Source organism: Halyomorpha halys, unplaced genomic scaffold, assembly GCF_000696795.3.
Source record: "Halyomorpha halys isolate HHAL.00 unplaced genomic scaffold, Hhal_1.1 Scaffold171.1, whole genome shotgun sequence".
Lineage (NCBI taxonomy): Eukaryota > Metazoa > Arthropoda > Insecta > Hemiptera > Pentatomidae > Halyomorpha > Halyomorpha halys.
The window spans coordinates 171,052-185,933 of record NW_027115842.1 but is presented as its reverse complement, the minus strand read 5'-3'; the positions used below and the strand labels follow the sequence as shown (position 1 = coordinate 185,933).

General features: G+C 28.5%; 1 protein-coding gene across 13 annotated transcripts in view; it reads left to right on the top strand.

Moving 5' to 3' along the window:
- Positions 1 to 14,882, top strand: part of enc (encore) — a 130,659-nt gene that overhangs the window by 98,667 nt on the left and 17,110 nt on the right. For 11 of the 13 annotated variants that reach the window (XM_067052800.1, XM_067052796.1, XM_067052798.1 and 8 more), the window contains 4 exons: positions 669 to 798; positions 1,656 to 1,749; positions 2,745 to 2,886; positions 4,848 to 4,958. In XM_067052800.1, coding sequence (XP_066908901.1) covers positions 669 to 798; positions 1,656 to 1,749; positions 2,745 to 2,886; positions 4,848 to 4,958 — 477 coding nt within the window. The remainder of the gene's footprint in view (positions 1 to 668; positions 799 to 1,655; positions 1,750 to 2,744; positions 2,887 to 4,847; positions 4,959 to 14,882) is intronic. The other 2 variants (XM_067052803.1, XM_067052804.1) reach the window with 1 other exon arrangement.

Genomic DNA, 14,882 nt, shown 5'->3' with positions numbered 1-14,882 from the left:
GCGGGTTTCTAGGGAATCAGAAACAGACGACACTTTACTACTAATAATATTTAAACTTAATAATAGCTTTTTTTACATATGCAATAAATTCCAGTTAGAAACAAAACTAACCAATTACACATTTTCCATTGATGATTGTTGATATCTTCTTGTCGATGATGGTATATCCAACTCCTAACAATGGCTTCCAGTCCTTCCCGCTTCTAGCCGAATGGACGCCTTCTCCCCAAGCCAGCAAAATCAAGAGTACCCCGTTTCCTCTCTTCTATCTTCAATGTTCACTGGTCGATCCAAAAATAATCGATTGTAGTACAATCGCTCTAATTTATTTGCTATGATTTACAATGTAAATAGTTTATTGATAATTGATATTGAAAGTAAACTTTAATAAAGCCAGGACATCTAAAGTTTTAAAATTGAAAGCGATACTATGATTAACTAACTTGCAAACTTTTTTAATGAAATACTTCTGCGCTTGCTATAGCTTTGGGCTAAGTAGGTTAACAATTTGAAAAAAATCTTATTAAAACTAATCATCATTGGAATTGAGAAAATATAGACCAGGAATTTAAATTTTTTATAATGAATAAGATATGAATTATATTACTTGAATATATATGAACTTCATAAGGCTTAATATTCTAACTGATATTTTTAAATAAACATAGGCCCAGCCACAAGGTGGTACAGTATACTACACAGCTCCTGGCGGAGGGCAGCGATATCCTCCGTTGGCACCGCCTCAGCCATACATTGCTCCGCCTCCACCGCAGCAGCATCCTCCGCCCGAACATCCAGGTATGTTTTATGATTTTTTTCAGTAATTATGTTTTTTTTTTTCCATAATCATACTAATCAAAATTGTTAAAAGAACCTCTTATTTAAAATAAATTAGTATCTTATTATATTTATTTTCAGGAAGCCATTTACACCCTTTATCCATTTCTTTATTCTTTTTACATTTGAACATTATGGGCTTCTCTGCCCATTATCAAGTTCTACAAATAAAAATATTTCCAATCAACAGTTTTACAATTAACATATAGTTACAGTCAACAGAGTTAATGTTGTACCTTAGTAATGTTTTTTTTTTACACATTTAAATACAAAAATTCGATACTTAAATATGGATACATTAATTTCACTAATTTATAACCATGTACAAATCTAAAATGTTCCTTGAGATTGAGCCAAAATTTCTTGTTATTATTTTTTTCCATTTGCTTTATTATTAATTTGTGAACATGTGTCATTTTAAATCCAAAATTATTTTTATGTATATTTAAATTTTTTTTTTTAATAAATAAACCTTTTGGAACTTAGTTTTTTTTTTTTTTTTTCAATTTTTTTTTGTTATTCAATTATTATAATATTGCTGCATGGGCACGTCGTAGTAATTTGACTAGGGTAAAATATTTTAATATAAAGATTCCAGTTTTATTTTATGTAATAAATTATTTCTATAGATCTATAGCTTAAATTCAAATAAGCGAAATCATTTTATGAAAACTCTTAATTAACTTTAAAATTGAGTTATTTATATAATAGCGCACTAAAAGGTTTATTTTTATAATTTATATATGAAATATGAGAAATTTATGCTTAATTTGTAATTATTAACTTTATTTTATTATCAATATCTGTAATATTTTTAGGAAATTGCTATGGAGGAGGGTACCCTGCTTCGGAATGTATTCCATATGCTCCATCCGCAGTTCATATGTATTATACTCCTACACCATATAATAGGTAACTTTACTATTAAGAAATAGTTTAAAATTTTATATCATTGCTAGTGATTTAACAATTCATTCTAATTGTATACATCTTTAAATTTAGCTTGTTCTATAGAGACAGAGATGGGCAAAAATTAGCTATTGTTAAAACTAATAGCTAAGATTACCATGGATACGACCCTTATTCATGAATGAACTATTGATAAATAAACATCGTATCCATGGTGATTTTAGCTATTAGTTTCAATTATAGCTAATTTTGCTCAACTCTATATAATAGACATAATAATACCAGAAATGAAGATCAGTAATATATAGATAGTTGAAGTTATATGTTAATCACAAAATACATTTAAAATATTGTTAGACGTATACGAGCTGGAATCCCTCAGGGTTTGACTCGAACAATCTAAGCATTGAGGAAATTTCAAGTATAGTGGTTCATTGAGCAGTGGCCCCCAAAATAGGACATAAGGGTATGCCACTTTCTCAAAATAAAAAAAAATAAAATAAAAAAATGGAAAAGGAAACAAATTAAAACCAATGTAGCAGTTATACAATGATTTTCAAAATTTGTATTCCTTTTCTATAGACTAAACCGCTCTAAGAATATTGTGCTATAATTTTTTTCTAGCTCAACAAGAGTGCTACGGTAAAAAAAAGAGTTGATACCTGTTTCTTGACTTAAAATATAATTAGGCATATATCAGGGGAGGAGCAGTAATTTTTTGTAAATAATATATTTTAAATTAAACATAGACATTATATTGATGGGGTGCATAAATAAAATGACTGTTTTATCAAATTTAAGATTTCAAAGGACTGTAAATATTTTAATCCTATTTAATACTTACCAATTCTTAATAATCCCTTTAGATCATTCTCTAAGTTTGTTTTTTCAGAAAAATAAAATTTTAACTGCCTTAAGTATTAACATGTTTAGAAGGTATTTTTTCAAAAATTAAATTTCTATTTTATTTATATATGTATGATTGTTATATTTTATAGCGTTCAGGCAAATGGTAGTCATACAAACGGAGGCCATTCCAATACAGGCTACTACGGAAACATGACAACCTGCAGCGCTCCAATATTAGCCGTTCAGTATCCTCAACCGTGTGCGCACCCGTCTTCTCCTCATACACCTCAGGTAGATACTCAATTTGATCTATGTATTTAAACACAAGAATAAGTATTTATGCAACACCCTCCAAATTTTTTAACTTCTAATTAATTTTCGGGTAAGATAAACTTGATATTTTACGTGAACTTATGTTCTTGCAATCAAATCCTACTGTTTATAGAAGTGAGATGTATCGGAATATTATATTTTGAAATTCAGGATGGAGTTATTTAGATCACCGAGTGATGAAAAAGTTTATCATACTTCAGCAACTGTAAAGCAGCCGAGATATTGAAAAATATGTATTTATATCTTTTTTAAGAATAGCTGTTTTGAATTCCGTCATTGTTAGGATTTTCTTGTTGATTTATTTTTTAATTCACGATATATTACCTCCTGAAGGGACAGTGCGTATTATATATACTGAAATAAAATATTGTAAGCCTAAAGGGATCAACTTTCGTGTAGAATATTTTTAAATAGATGATGCTTAAACTTCAAAATAATATAGTTTTGTATCATGGTATTGTTATAAGTAGGTAGGAAATAGCGTAGTAATTCGCCTCTCTTTAGGAGAAACATACATTCCTCGACATAACATTCAATAGCAGTTTACTTTTCAAAATATCTAAAAACTGAAAGAAACAAGTTAATATCGAAGATACTTATCATGGTGTAAAATTTATTCCTAATGAATTCAAGATTCCATGTTTTTTTCAAGTTAAAAAAAATATTTTATAATTGTTGTGATATAGAAAAATTTTAATTTTTTTTACTTATGGTCTTTTTTTTTTCCTCGGCATAACATTCAATAGCAGTTTACTATTCAAAAGGTCTAAAATTTATTCCTAATTAATTTAAGATACCATATTTTTTTTCAGTTAAAAAAAATTTTTTATATAATTTTCTGTGATAAAAAAAATTCTAAATTTTTTTACTTATTGTCTTTTTTTTCCCGGATATGTGATATATGGAAATACGTAATATCTTTTTTTGGTATTGTACAATTTATAATTGCTATTCAAATATAAGAACTAAATAAGAAAAAGTAATAATTAATAATACTAATAATAAGTAATTTTTATGACTACGATATAACTTGTGTATAGAGATGTACGATATTGTGTAGAATGCCAAATGAGTTACCTTGTTTTTTTATTTTCCTCAGTCAGTTTGTGCAACTTTAATGAAATTTGTACATATTGTTAAATATGGCAATTTAAAAAAACTATGAGATAACTCTATAGTTGGGTTCAATGCATGGAAGTACATGAGTTATTTTGTAGATGATTATCAACTTACGGGATTCGGTAATGAGAACAATTAAATGAGATTGTCAAGTGATTGACTATTTCATGTAATTTATATGAAATTATTTTTAACGACAAGAAATTGGTCGAAAAATTTTATTAGGTCATAATTATTATTTAGGTTATTTTAATTGTTATTAGAAATAATGTGATTGATAAATACAGAAAAGTTCATAATTTGACCACTCCTCCATCCGTCGTCTGCTAGATTTCATCTCATTTTAACAATCTTTAGATAATTAAGAATTAAAGTAATATTTTAATAATTCAAAATTAAAAGGTGATTAATATATTTGTTTATTTGAAAAAAATAATAATATAATTTATTATATGATTCATTGCGTTCCTTGATCTATTTTGAACTGGCTGAAACTTAAGTTGCTGATATCTAGTTGGCAGAATGAATCTTCAACTGAAATCTACATTGTTGCATAATTTTGTTTTTGTTTTATTTTACTTTTTTCAATCTTGTCTTTTTATATTGTTTGTTTTGTCTTATTAGAAAGTTTTAACTATATGTTGTGTTGAATGAGTTCTTGCTACATTCCAAATTGTTATTTACTGATAGACAGTTGACAGTGGGCAAATATCATATGATTATATTAACCATTGTAAGCCTGGTCAACGCCAACTTTAAAATAAAAAAGAAAAGAAAAAAAATTGTTTTTTCATTGGAAGGGTGTCTGTGGTCAATTCGCCGTATACAACGGTTGCTATCCTGGACAATACAGTCAACCGACTGCTTCACTCCCCGTGCCTGCGCAACTCTTCAGGAAACCTGCCCTACAGGTAGTCTTTAGGCATGATTATACACTCAAGCAAAACTAATTAGGAATAATGAGTATTTATTTTTTATTTTGTTTGTTTTATTTATTATTATTATTTTTTTTTATTTAGGCTTGGTTTGCTTATTTTAAGTTGTTAATTTTAGTTTTGTTAGTTTGTTTTGATTGAATTCTTTTTGTTTGTTTTTTTTTTTAAATTAATTAGTACTATCATTTTTTCCGAGTGAATACACTTAATAAAATAAAATTGAGTGCATTATAAGTATATTCAGCTATGAAAAAAATGGAACACTCTATTCTAATTTACATAATTAATATCACCTTCCTTCTCCTTAACCTCAACTCTCTCACTCACTGTTGGGCGCTACAGTCTTTGTAGGACCTGGGCCTCTGCCACCATTCTTTCCCATGCCTCGCGGTCTCCAGTTAGGCTCCTTCAATTTTCAACTCCCATTCCTCTCAAATCATCCAGCCACCGGCACCTGGGTCTGCCCCTTTTCCTTTTTCCTCCTGGTGTACCATTTAGCATCCTTTTAGGTAGCCTGCAGGGCTCCGTCCTTTCCACATGTCACAACCATCTTAGCCTGCTCTTCTTAATAGCACAGAGGATATCAATTCCTTTAGTTCGTCATTGCTTCTGATTCTCCACCTGTGCTCCTCTTTAACAGATCCAAAGATCTTTCTCAGGACTCTTCTCTCCCAAAACAGTAGAGCTCTTCTATTTTCCTTGGTTAGAGTCCATGTCTCACTGCCGTACATTACCACTGGCCTAATTATTGTTTTATACAACAGAAGCTTTGCTTTCCTGGAAAAGACTTTTGTATCGGAGAGCTGTTTTCAGGGCATAGAAACATCTGGTTCCTGCTACTACTCTGCCCTTAATTAATATACATAATTAATATCCCCTTCCTTCTTCTTAACCTCAACTATGTTCATTCATTTTTATTCTCTTTATAAGTCTGACGTTTCGGCCAATTCGGCCATCCTCAGGTACAATCTTTATACAATTTTAGAACTAAATCATTTTAAAAAAAATCTTCATGCAGGCTATTCTGCCCAGGTCAATCCGATAAATTACCCTAATTAGTCAATTTTCACATAAAAATAAAATCATTTATCAGCCACCTTCTTTGTTAAAAAATTATTTAGGTGTGATAAATTTTTAATAAAGAAGGTGGCTGATTAATAATTTTTATTTTTATTTTCATATGAAATAATTTAGTCAATTAGGGTAATTTGTTGGATTGACCTGGGCAGAATAGCCTGCATGAAGTTTTGTTTTTTTAAAAATGATTTAGTTCTAAAATTGTACTAAGATTGTCCCTATGCCAAATTGGCCAAAACGTTGGACTTATAAATAGAATAAAAATGTTTTGAGACTAAAATGGATAAAATTTTATTTATTTAAAAATAATTAACCAGTCTCATAAAAGTTGAAGATTATAAATAAAATATGAGATTAAAGCTAGAGTTATTAGAAAAATTAGGGTTGTTTGCAATGCTTTTTTAGAGATTGTTAACATAAGAGCATCACTAAAACTGATCTTTTATAGTTCGATGGGACGTCGAAATGAGTCATTTTAGTAGATCAGATGTTATAACTATGGTTGCTATATCCATTAGTAAATACATTAATAAGGCTCTCAAAGTCACGGGACTGGAAATATTAATTATATTTATATTATAATATATTAATATATTATAATGTTATAATTAATATGTAATTATATTATAATGTTAATGTTAGTGTGTATATTACTAAAAAAGGACTCCTTTGCATATCCATCTATATTCACTTGAAACCTAGCCGTATCACTTACAAAGCAGACAAGCAATAAACAACCTCTATCTAATATAGTATCCTTAATATCCCCTTTTTTGTTAACACCTCTTTCATCCTGGGCTGGCTCTATTCTTGATTTTTTTTTTTCAGCAACTAGTTTTTGTTAATGTTTTATAAAATTTAATAAAGAAAAAAATTATAAAGTAATAGTAGCCATTTATTGATTTTACATTAACATATAATTAAATATTAAAATAAAAAACTCTTATTAAAGTAATTAAACAAAAACTGCCATTAAAAAAAAAATAATAAATAGAAAAATTAGTGTTCCATTTATTTTTTGTAGCTGATGTATTAATTTCTTCTTTTTTTTTTTTTCTTTTTTTATATGTTTATTATTTTTTCTTTACTCCATCATATAGTTTCAGTCATATCAATTTTTAAAGTACACCGTTTGTGATATTTATTTATACAATTTTAAGGCAATAGTTATGTTGATAAATTAGAAAAAAAAAAAAAGAAAAAGTGCATTGCTTGAACTAAAATTTCTTAACAAAACAGAGTTATTTTAGCGAAGGCTGAAATTTGCTATTGCTCCTTCAATGCTAGATAGAGCCTTGTAGTACAAAAGTTGATTGCTGCATGTGTAAAGAATTTTAAGACCTGCACTTCCAGACAGTATTTTATATTTGCATATATCTGCATGTCAGGGGTAAAGGACCAGACTTTGTAACTCGAGTATTATTACATGTTTTTATTTTTAACAGTTTTTGTTTTACCCAGAGGTGTGGATGACTTTATTCTCGATATCATGTACTTAAAGCAAGTTACGTCTTCTAGACCAATTATGAAGGGAGTTAAATGATTTATAAAAAGAACAATAAATGATTCGTGTATCAGTTATAAGCAGGTATAAGTTAAGATGGACTGATAATACTTAATCACTTGCTTTTAATTACAAAATACAAATTGACTTATGGTTAGAAAAATAAATTAAATTATAGTTAACAAAAAAATTAAAAAAAAAACAATTGGAAGTAAATAAAAATTAAATTAAAAAAAAAAACTGAACTTTTAGGCTTTAACACTTTCATTAAAATATATTATTTATGATTAACAAAAAAATTTAAATAATATAATACAATTCTGAATTGGATTGGTTTCAGGTTGTTAATGAATAAATTAATTTTACTTATCATAACCTTATAGGGGTTATGATTAGGTTATAAAAGTTTCAAAACTCAAGTGATAAGAAATTATATAATTTTTGGTACATCATAAATTCTATATTAAAGATAAAGCTTTTTTTCTTATTCAGAAAAATATATTCATTCTGTAATACCCATGTCTGAAATAGAATATAGGATTAAAATGGGCAAGGATTATTTATATTATTATATATATAAATGATTGACCGTATAATTTCAAATATCAAGACAGTCAGGATTGCGGTCAAAAGGAACAAAAATAGTTGTTAACTATCTTTTTTTTTTTTCGACTGCAACCTCAACCGTCTTTTTCATATTTATATTTTTGTTCATTTAAGGGTACACTGTAAATTTTCGATTTATAACTAAAGGAAAAAAAAAATTATCATATTTATCAGTACTTTCCAAACCATTCCTGTTTTGGATTTGTTGATACAAATATAGATTATGGGCATATAATTCTAATTGATATAGTATCGAAATGTTGCTAAAGAAGTAGTGTTACCGAATATCATAATAATTGTGATAATTTCAATATAAGCCCACCAATCTACAAAAAATTTGAGGTCGTAATAGAGTGGTAAGTGAAAGTTGTATGATATGCGCACTTCACTCGATTTTTATTGGCCAAAACTATGTGAAAACAATAATAAAATTGTGGTTCGTCAGTCCATCTTAACTTAATTCAATAATAAGCGCAATTTCATTCTAAAGGGAAAGTATGTTCAAACTGCTCTCTTGTAAGGTTAAAAAACATGGTACACTGACCTATACCTCTGAGGTACAGAACTGTTTTTACTTTACACAGAGGTATAGATAATTATTTTCTAAAACAATTGTAAAGAGATTTACTGAATGCTTTTGAAAAAATACTGAGTATACTTCTATTCAGAAGAAAACATCTGTTCTCTCAGATTAGAGAAATGTATCATCGTGTCTTTTACCTCTGAACTACAGATATTTTATATTGACCTATCTCTCAAATTATTTGAGTTCAATGTAAATTTTCTAAAAAGAAAACGGTCACCTAAACTTCTGAGCACCTGATGACTTGATTGTAGCCGTAGAGATCGCTGCTCAATATCAACTCTCAGATGAGAGTTTCTATATTATTGTGCACTGGCTGTGTTGGGTCGTTTTTTTTCTGTATAATGCTTTGACCGTGGAAAAAAACTACTTGAAACATTTTTTTTTTTTAATATTTTCTTTTCTTTTAATTTAAATAAGTATTATAAAATATATTTAAAACCTGTTTTTAATCATAACGACACATCGTCGTCTCTCGCATATGCCACTGTACTTATGTGTGTAATCAGCTGATATGCGAAAGTTTTGTGATTTTAAATTATTAAATTAAATTACTAAATAAGGACTCTGGACAGTTATTGTATATCACACAAATTTATTAAGCATTTAGACTACATGAAATAATCTGAAACAATAATGTAAGTTAAATAATAGTAATAATAAAAATGTTATCGAAAGTGTGTAAAATAAAAGAATACATAAGTAAATACATTACATGCTCCCAAACCACCACAGCTTGACAACAGTAGGGGTATTCATTATGTTGTGTTAAATGTAAAATGTTTTACCATGCTCGATGTTATAAGTATAGGATTGTGAGCAGCTCTATTTAAAGTCATGTTAAATGCATAAGAGATTTTTCTGAGCAACTTGTTTTATAACCTTTCCTTCCAAAACTTCAGGTTATTGATTACTTTCAAGTTTTTATTAAAATAATTTATTACAACATGCCTAAATTGAGTGAAAAGCAGAATTTGGAAGAATTGTTGATCTATCTTGTGAGGAAATAAATCAAGATGAGCTAATGACAACTGTTATTACATTATTATTATTATTGTCATCCATTGCTATATTAGTTTTAAAAACATCCAAAACAATACTAACCCAATCCAAACACAAACTACGTGCAAGTAACCTAACACAACCACAAAGAAAATGGTGACAAGCTCAGCTGGTCTGTTGTGTGACGTCATTTTCCATTTAACAGACCTAGTAACAGACTCTCAACCATGTTATATGTTATATTGTTTTAACATGGTAAAATAAGGAAATATTTCTCCATTTAACATGTTAAACTAAAGATCATGAATACCCCTAATGTGTCGTTAACCACGGTAAATGTTTTAAGTTTCGATTGACTCAACATCTCTGTAAGGGACAACACACTCTGGTTGCTACTGTATTGATAAAAAATATTCAGTAATAACTAGAAGTTATAGATAGCTACTTATTAGAGTAAGGCAAGGGCGATTTGCATCAAAAGGAAATTTTTTCCATTTGTTTTGTACATTTAAATATACCTAATAATTTAATATGATTAATTTTCAATCTAATTAAGTTTTGGAAAAAGGTTTAGTTTGAAAAATAAATTAAAATTAAACTGATCAATTTGTCGGTCTAATTGTTTGCTACGAGTTTTTCTTCTCCCTCTTCTTTCAGATTTTATTTTTTAATATAAAAATTGAGTACCCTCAATTGGGTAAAAATCTGGCGATCAAGTGTGATACTGACCAAATCACCTCTTTGGACAACTGTTAGTCTAGTAACAGTATTTCCTTACTAAGTACTGAACCCCCGACCCATCATGGGTGTTAATGGTACAGATTTTAATTTTACTTGTATTTCTGTGAATAAGTAAGAACAGCAAATGAGAATTTTTTTACTAAACCGAGATTTTGGAAAGGGAAAACCTAATTTTTTACATAAATCTCCTTTATTATTTGGAGTTGATAGCTGTAAAATTTATTATAATATTATGGAAGTCGAATTTGGAAATCACTTAAAAATTTAAATCTTTGGAAGCAAGATTTTATTTATCGTATAAATAAATTAAATAAAAATAAAAAAGAATATTTAACTTATCAATAAAAAATAATAAATAAATAAGAATATACAAAGTGTAAATAAAAACGTGATATAAGTATAAAAAAGTATAAATAGAAAAGAACATCAAATTAGTCAATATTTTTTTTTAAACAGTTTCGTTATTTCTTCAATAATATGTCAATCTTTATTAATAGGTTTAACTTTTGCCAAAAAATTATTAGCATAGCTAATCTATTTTATTTCTTTATATTGTAAACGACACACATAAAGCACTATTATTATTTTTTCTTTTTATCTTTTTAAAACTGATGAAAATAGTAAAAATAGGTTTAATTTTGTAATGTTGAGTAAAAAAAAAATTTAGTGAAATTTTAGTTCTAATTTTGTGAGTTAGTACAGCCAACGTCTTTTTTATTTAAACGAGATTTTGGAAAAGCGATATACCTTACCTTTATATTTAGAATGACACACATAGAGCACTTAGCATGGACTTCATCGTTGGTAGTATTAAATCCTAACATTATTTTTATTTATTATCTATTTATTAATCTTTCAATTATCAGTAAAAATATTCTATAATGCACGACTTACTGTCGTATCGACTTAACACCTTCATGACTATCCATTTGGTAATTTAGAAACAAGTCTTACTTAGGAACTGTGATCTAGTAGAAAATAGTGTAGAAACTATTATTTTGATTTACTGAATGGTTCACAAGAGCGCTTCTTGATACTAATGGCTTTAGAATATATAATTTCTATTTAATTTTATTTTCTATATTTGTAATTTGAAACATTTGTTTCAGAACTGGAGAGTTATCAATACTTATTAATATTTAATATTTTAATGTAAATAATGTATGTACTTTGGTTCCCTATGATAGTGATTCCCAAAGTGATATGTCACTTTTGATGCCCTAAGCATATGTCACTTTTTCAAAATTAGAAAAATAATAAAAATATAGGTATAAATAGTTGACCGTATAATTTAAAATATGAAGAATATGGTCAGGGTTGCGGTAAAAAAAAATAACAACATAGTTTTCATCTATTTATTGTCTGATGTTTCACTCCACTTGTAAGGGCTTCATCAGGGCTATTCAAGACAGTTTAAACAGACATTGGCAATCAACATCATTGTCAATGTCTGTTTAACCTATCTTCTTGAACAACCCCCATGAAGCTTTCCAAAGTGGGACGAAACGTCGACACTAAATAGTTGAAAACTATTTAGTTCTTTTTTGACCGCAACCCCGACCATATTCTTTATAAATTAAAAAGAACACTGAAATAATGAGGTGTAGATAGTTGAAGATAGATTACTGATTGGAGAAGATTGTCCGGAGGGGGGGGGGGGTTGCGGTCAGCAAAGAAACAACATAAATAAACAAAAAATATTGATGAAGACCTGAAACTCTGGTCGAAACATTGACATAAATAAATATTTTTTGTGTATTTATACTGTTTCTTTGCTGACCGCACTCCCTGACCATCTTCTCCAATCAGAACACTAAAATAGTTTTTTTTTTATATATAATCTTTTCAATTCCTTGAGACAGGTATTTATTTTTTAATGATTGGAGAAGTTTGTCTGGGGGTGCGGTCAGCAAAGAACAACATAAATAAACAAAACCATATTTATTTATTTATATACCTGGACAAGGTGTCAGTTGCAAGCCTACCTTCTACGCCACAACTCCTGATGAAGACCTGAAACTCAGGTCGAAACGTTGGCATAAAATAAATAAATATGGTTTTGTTTATTTATGTTGTTCTTTGCTGACCGCACCCCCCGACAAACTTCTCCAATCATTAATCTACGGTCAACTATCTACACCTCATTTATTTTTTAAGTAAATCAAATGTTATCCATGTTAAGTATTAACACTCTTTATTATATCAACAGTCCAACGTTTCGGCTGTTCTCAGGGACAATCTTAAATATAAATTTACACCTCACATCCAATTATTTAAAAACATTTTGCAAGCTATTCTGCCCAGGTCATTAATTATAAGTCAAATTACACTATTTTGTCACAATTTCATTAATTTTTAATTTATATCAGCTTACACTATCAAATATCAAGGTTTTGTTTATACGAATTAATAAAAGTTTTAAAATCAATAAAATTGTAACAATATAGGGTAATTTAACTTGCAATTAATGACCTGGGCAGGATTGCCTGCAAAACGTTTTTAAATAATTGGGATGTGAGGTGTTAATTTATATTTAAGATTGACCCTGAGAAAGGCCGAAATGTTGGACTGTTGATATAATAAAGAGTGTTGAGACTTAACATGTATAACATTTGATTTATATAAAAATAGTTTTTTCTTCTTTTCCCACATAGTCTACACTCTAAGGTTAATTGTAACAGCATTTTTTTTTTTTTTTTTTTTTACCTTGACAAGGATGCCACAATTTTTTTTTAATCCATGAAGGTGCCTTGGCGAAACAAGTTTAGGAATCACTGCCATATGAATCCATAAAAGTACAAACATTGAACATTAAAAAAAAAAAATGATTCGTTTAAAGTTAAGACCATTGATTAATATGAGAAGATGGTGGGAAGTGCGGTCAGCAAAAATATACAAATTAACAAAAACTTATTTATATTTATATTATTTCAAAATTTTTTGAGACAAGGCAATTATTTATTAAATAAATCAAAAATTAGTATCCAATTGTCTCAACACTTTATTTTTCACTAGTCCAACGTTTCGGCCATTCTAGCCATCTTCAATACAAACTCTTCCTCACATTAATTTAAAATTTCTTTTGCAGGCTATTCTGCCCAGGTCATTTTCTTTATTATAAGTTCAAAACCTATTTATTTAAAATTTAAAATCATTAATATTTAATTTTCCTCCATAAGATTATCACAACAATTAAATACACCACCATATAGCAAACCCAATATATGGTGTATTTAATTGTTAATGTGTGTGTTTAATAAAAATATGTGTGTTTAATTGGTTATATGGTGGTGTATTTAATTGTTGATAATCTTATAGAGGAAAATTAAATGTTAATGATTTTAAATTTTAAATAAATAGGTTTTGAACTTATAATAAAGAAAATGACCTGGGCAGAATAGCCTGCAAAAGAAATTTTAAATTAATGTGAGCAAGAGTTTGTATTGAAGATGTCCTTGAAGATGGCCGAAACATTGGACTAGTGAAAAATTAAGTGTTAAGACAGAATTGGATACTAATTTTTGATTTATTTAATAAAAAACTTATTTATTTTTACCAATGTTTTGACCAGAATTTCAAGCCTTCATCAGGGCTGAAGAAACGAAAAACGAAATAACAGCCGTAACTCAGACAAACATAATGATAAATAATATAATAAACTAACAAACATCCATGTTGATTATTTGTTGGGTTAGAGGAACAAGTCTCCTAAAGATACATCTCGGGGGTTGTTACCTCCCCGATGAGGAACCAAGACCCAATAAGGAACTATATTTAAAAGTTGAAAAGATGACGGAACCAAACCCACTCGGTTTTTAAGAAGTGGAAAACGACATGAAAAACATTACCATGAACGTAGAGATAACTGACAGAAAACTATACAAGATGCAGGTTTTTGGGAAAGAATCAAATTAACATGTGGAAGGAAATGTACTCACGAGGAGAAGGAGCACAGCACTTTCAAAGGAGTTGTGGGCTCAAAGGAAGCAATACCAAAGTTGATTTATCGTACCCTCTAAAAGGGTTATTTGAAAAAGAAGATAAAAAAACTTAGAACTATACATAACTATAAATTAGTTAGATAGTTGTTGATTTATAGTAATAGAAGATGAAATATAACATTATAAAGGTTAGAATTATACAAAATAAATGATAAAAAGATTAGAAACCATAAAGTGTTCAAGAAATAAACATAATGAAAGATGCAGAAGAAAATGTAAGTGCTGGAAGATTATTGATTGGCCGTGTGTATAGATGAATGGAATATGGTCCGGGTGTGGTAAAAAAAAACAACTCAAATAGTAAATAATTATACTATTATATTGAGCCAACGTGTTGCAGGGCTTCGTCAGGGCTAAAAAAGATACAAACACTATAGTTACAAAAA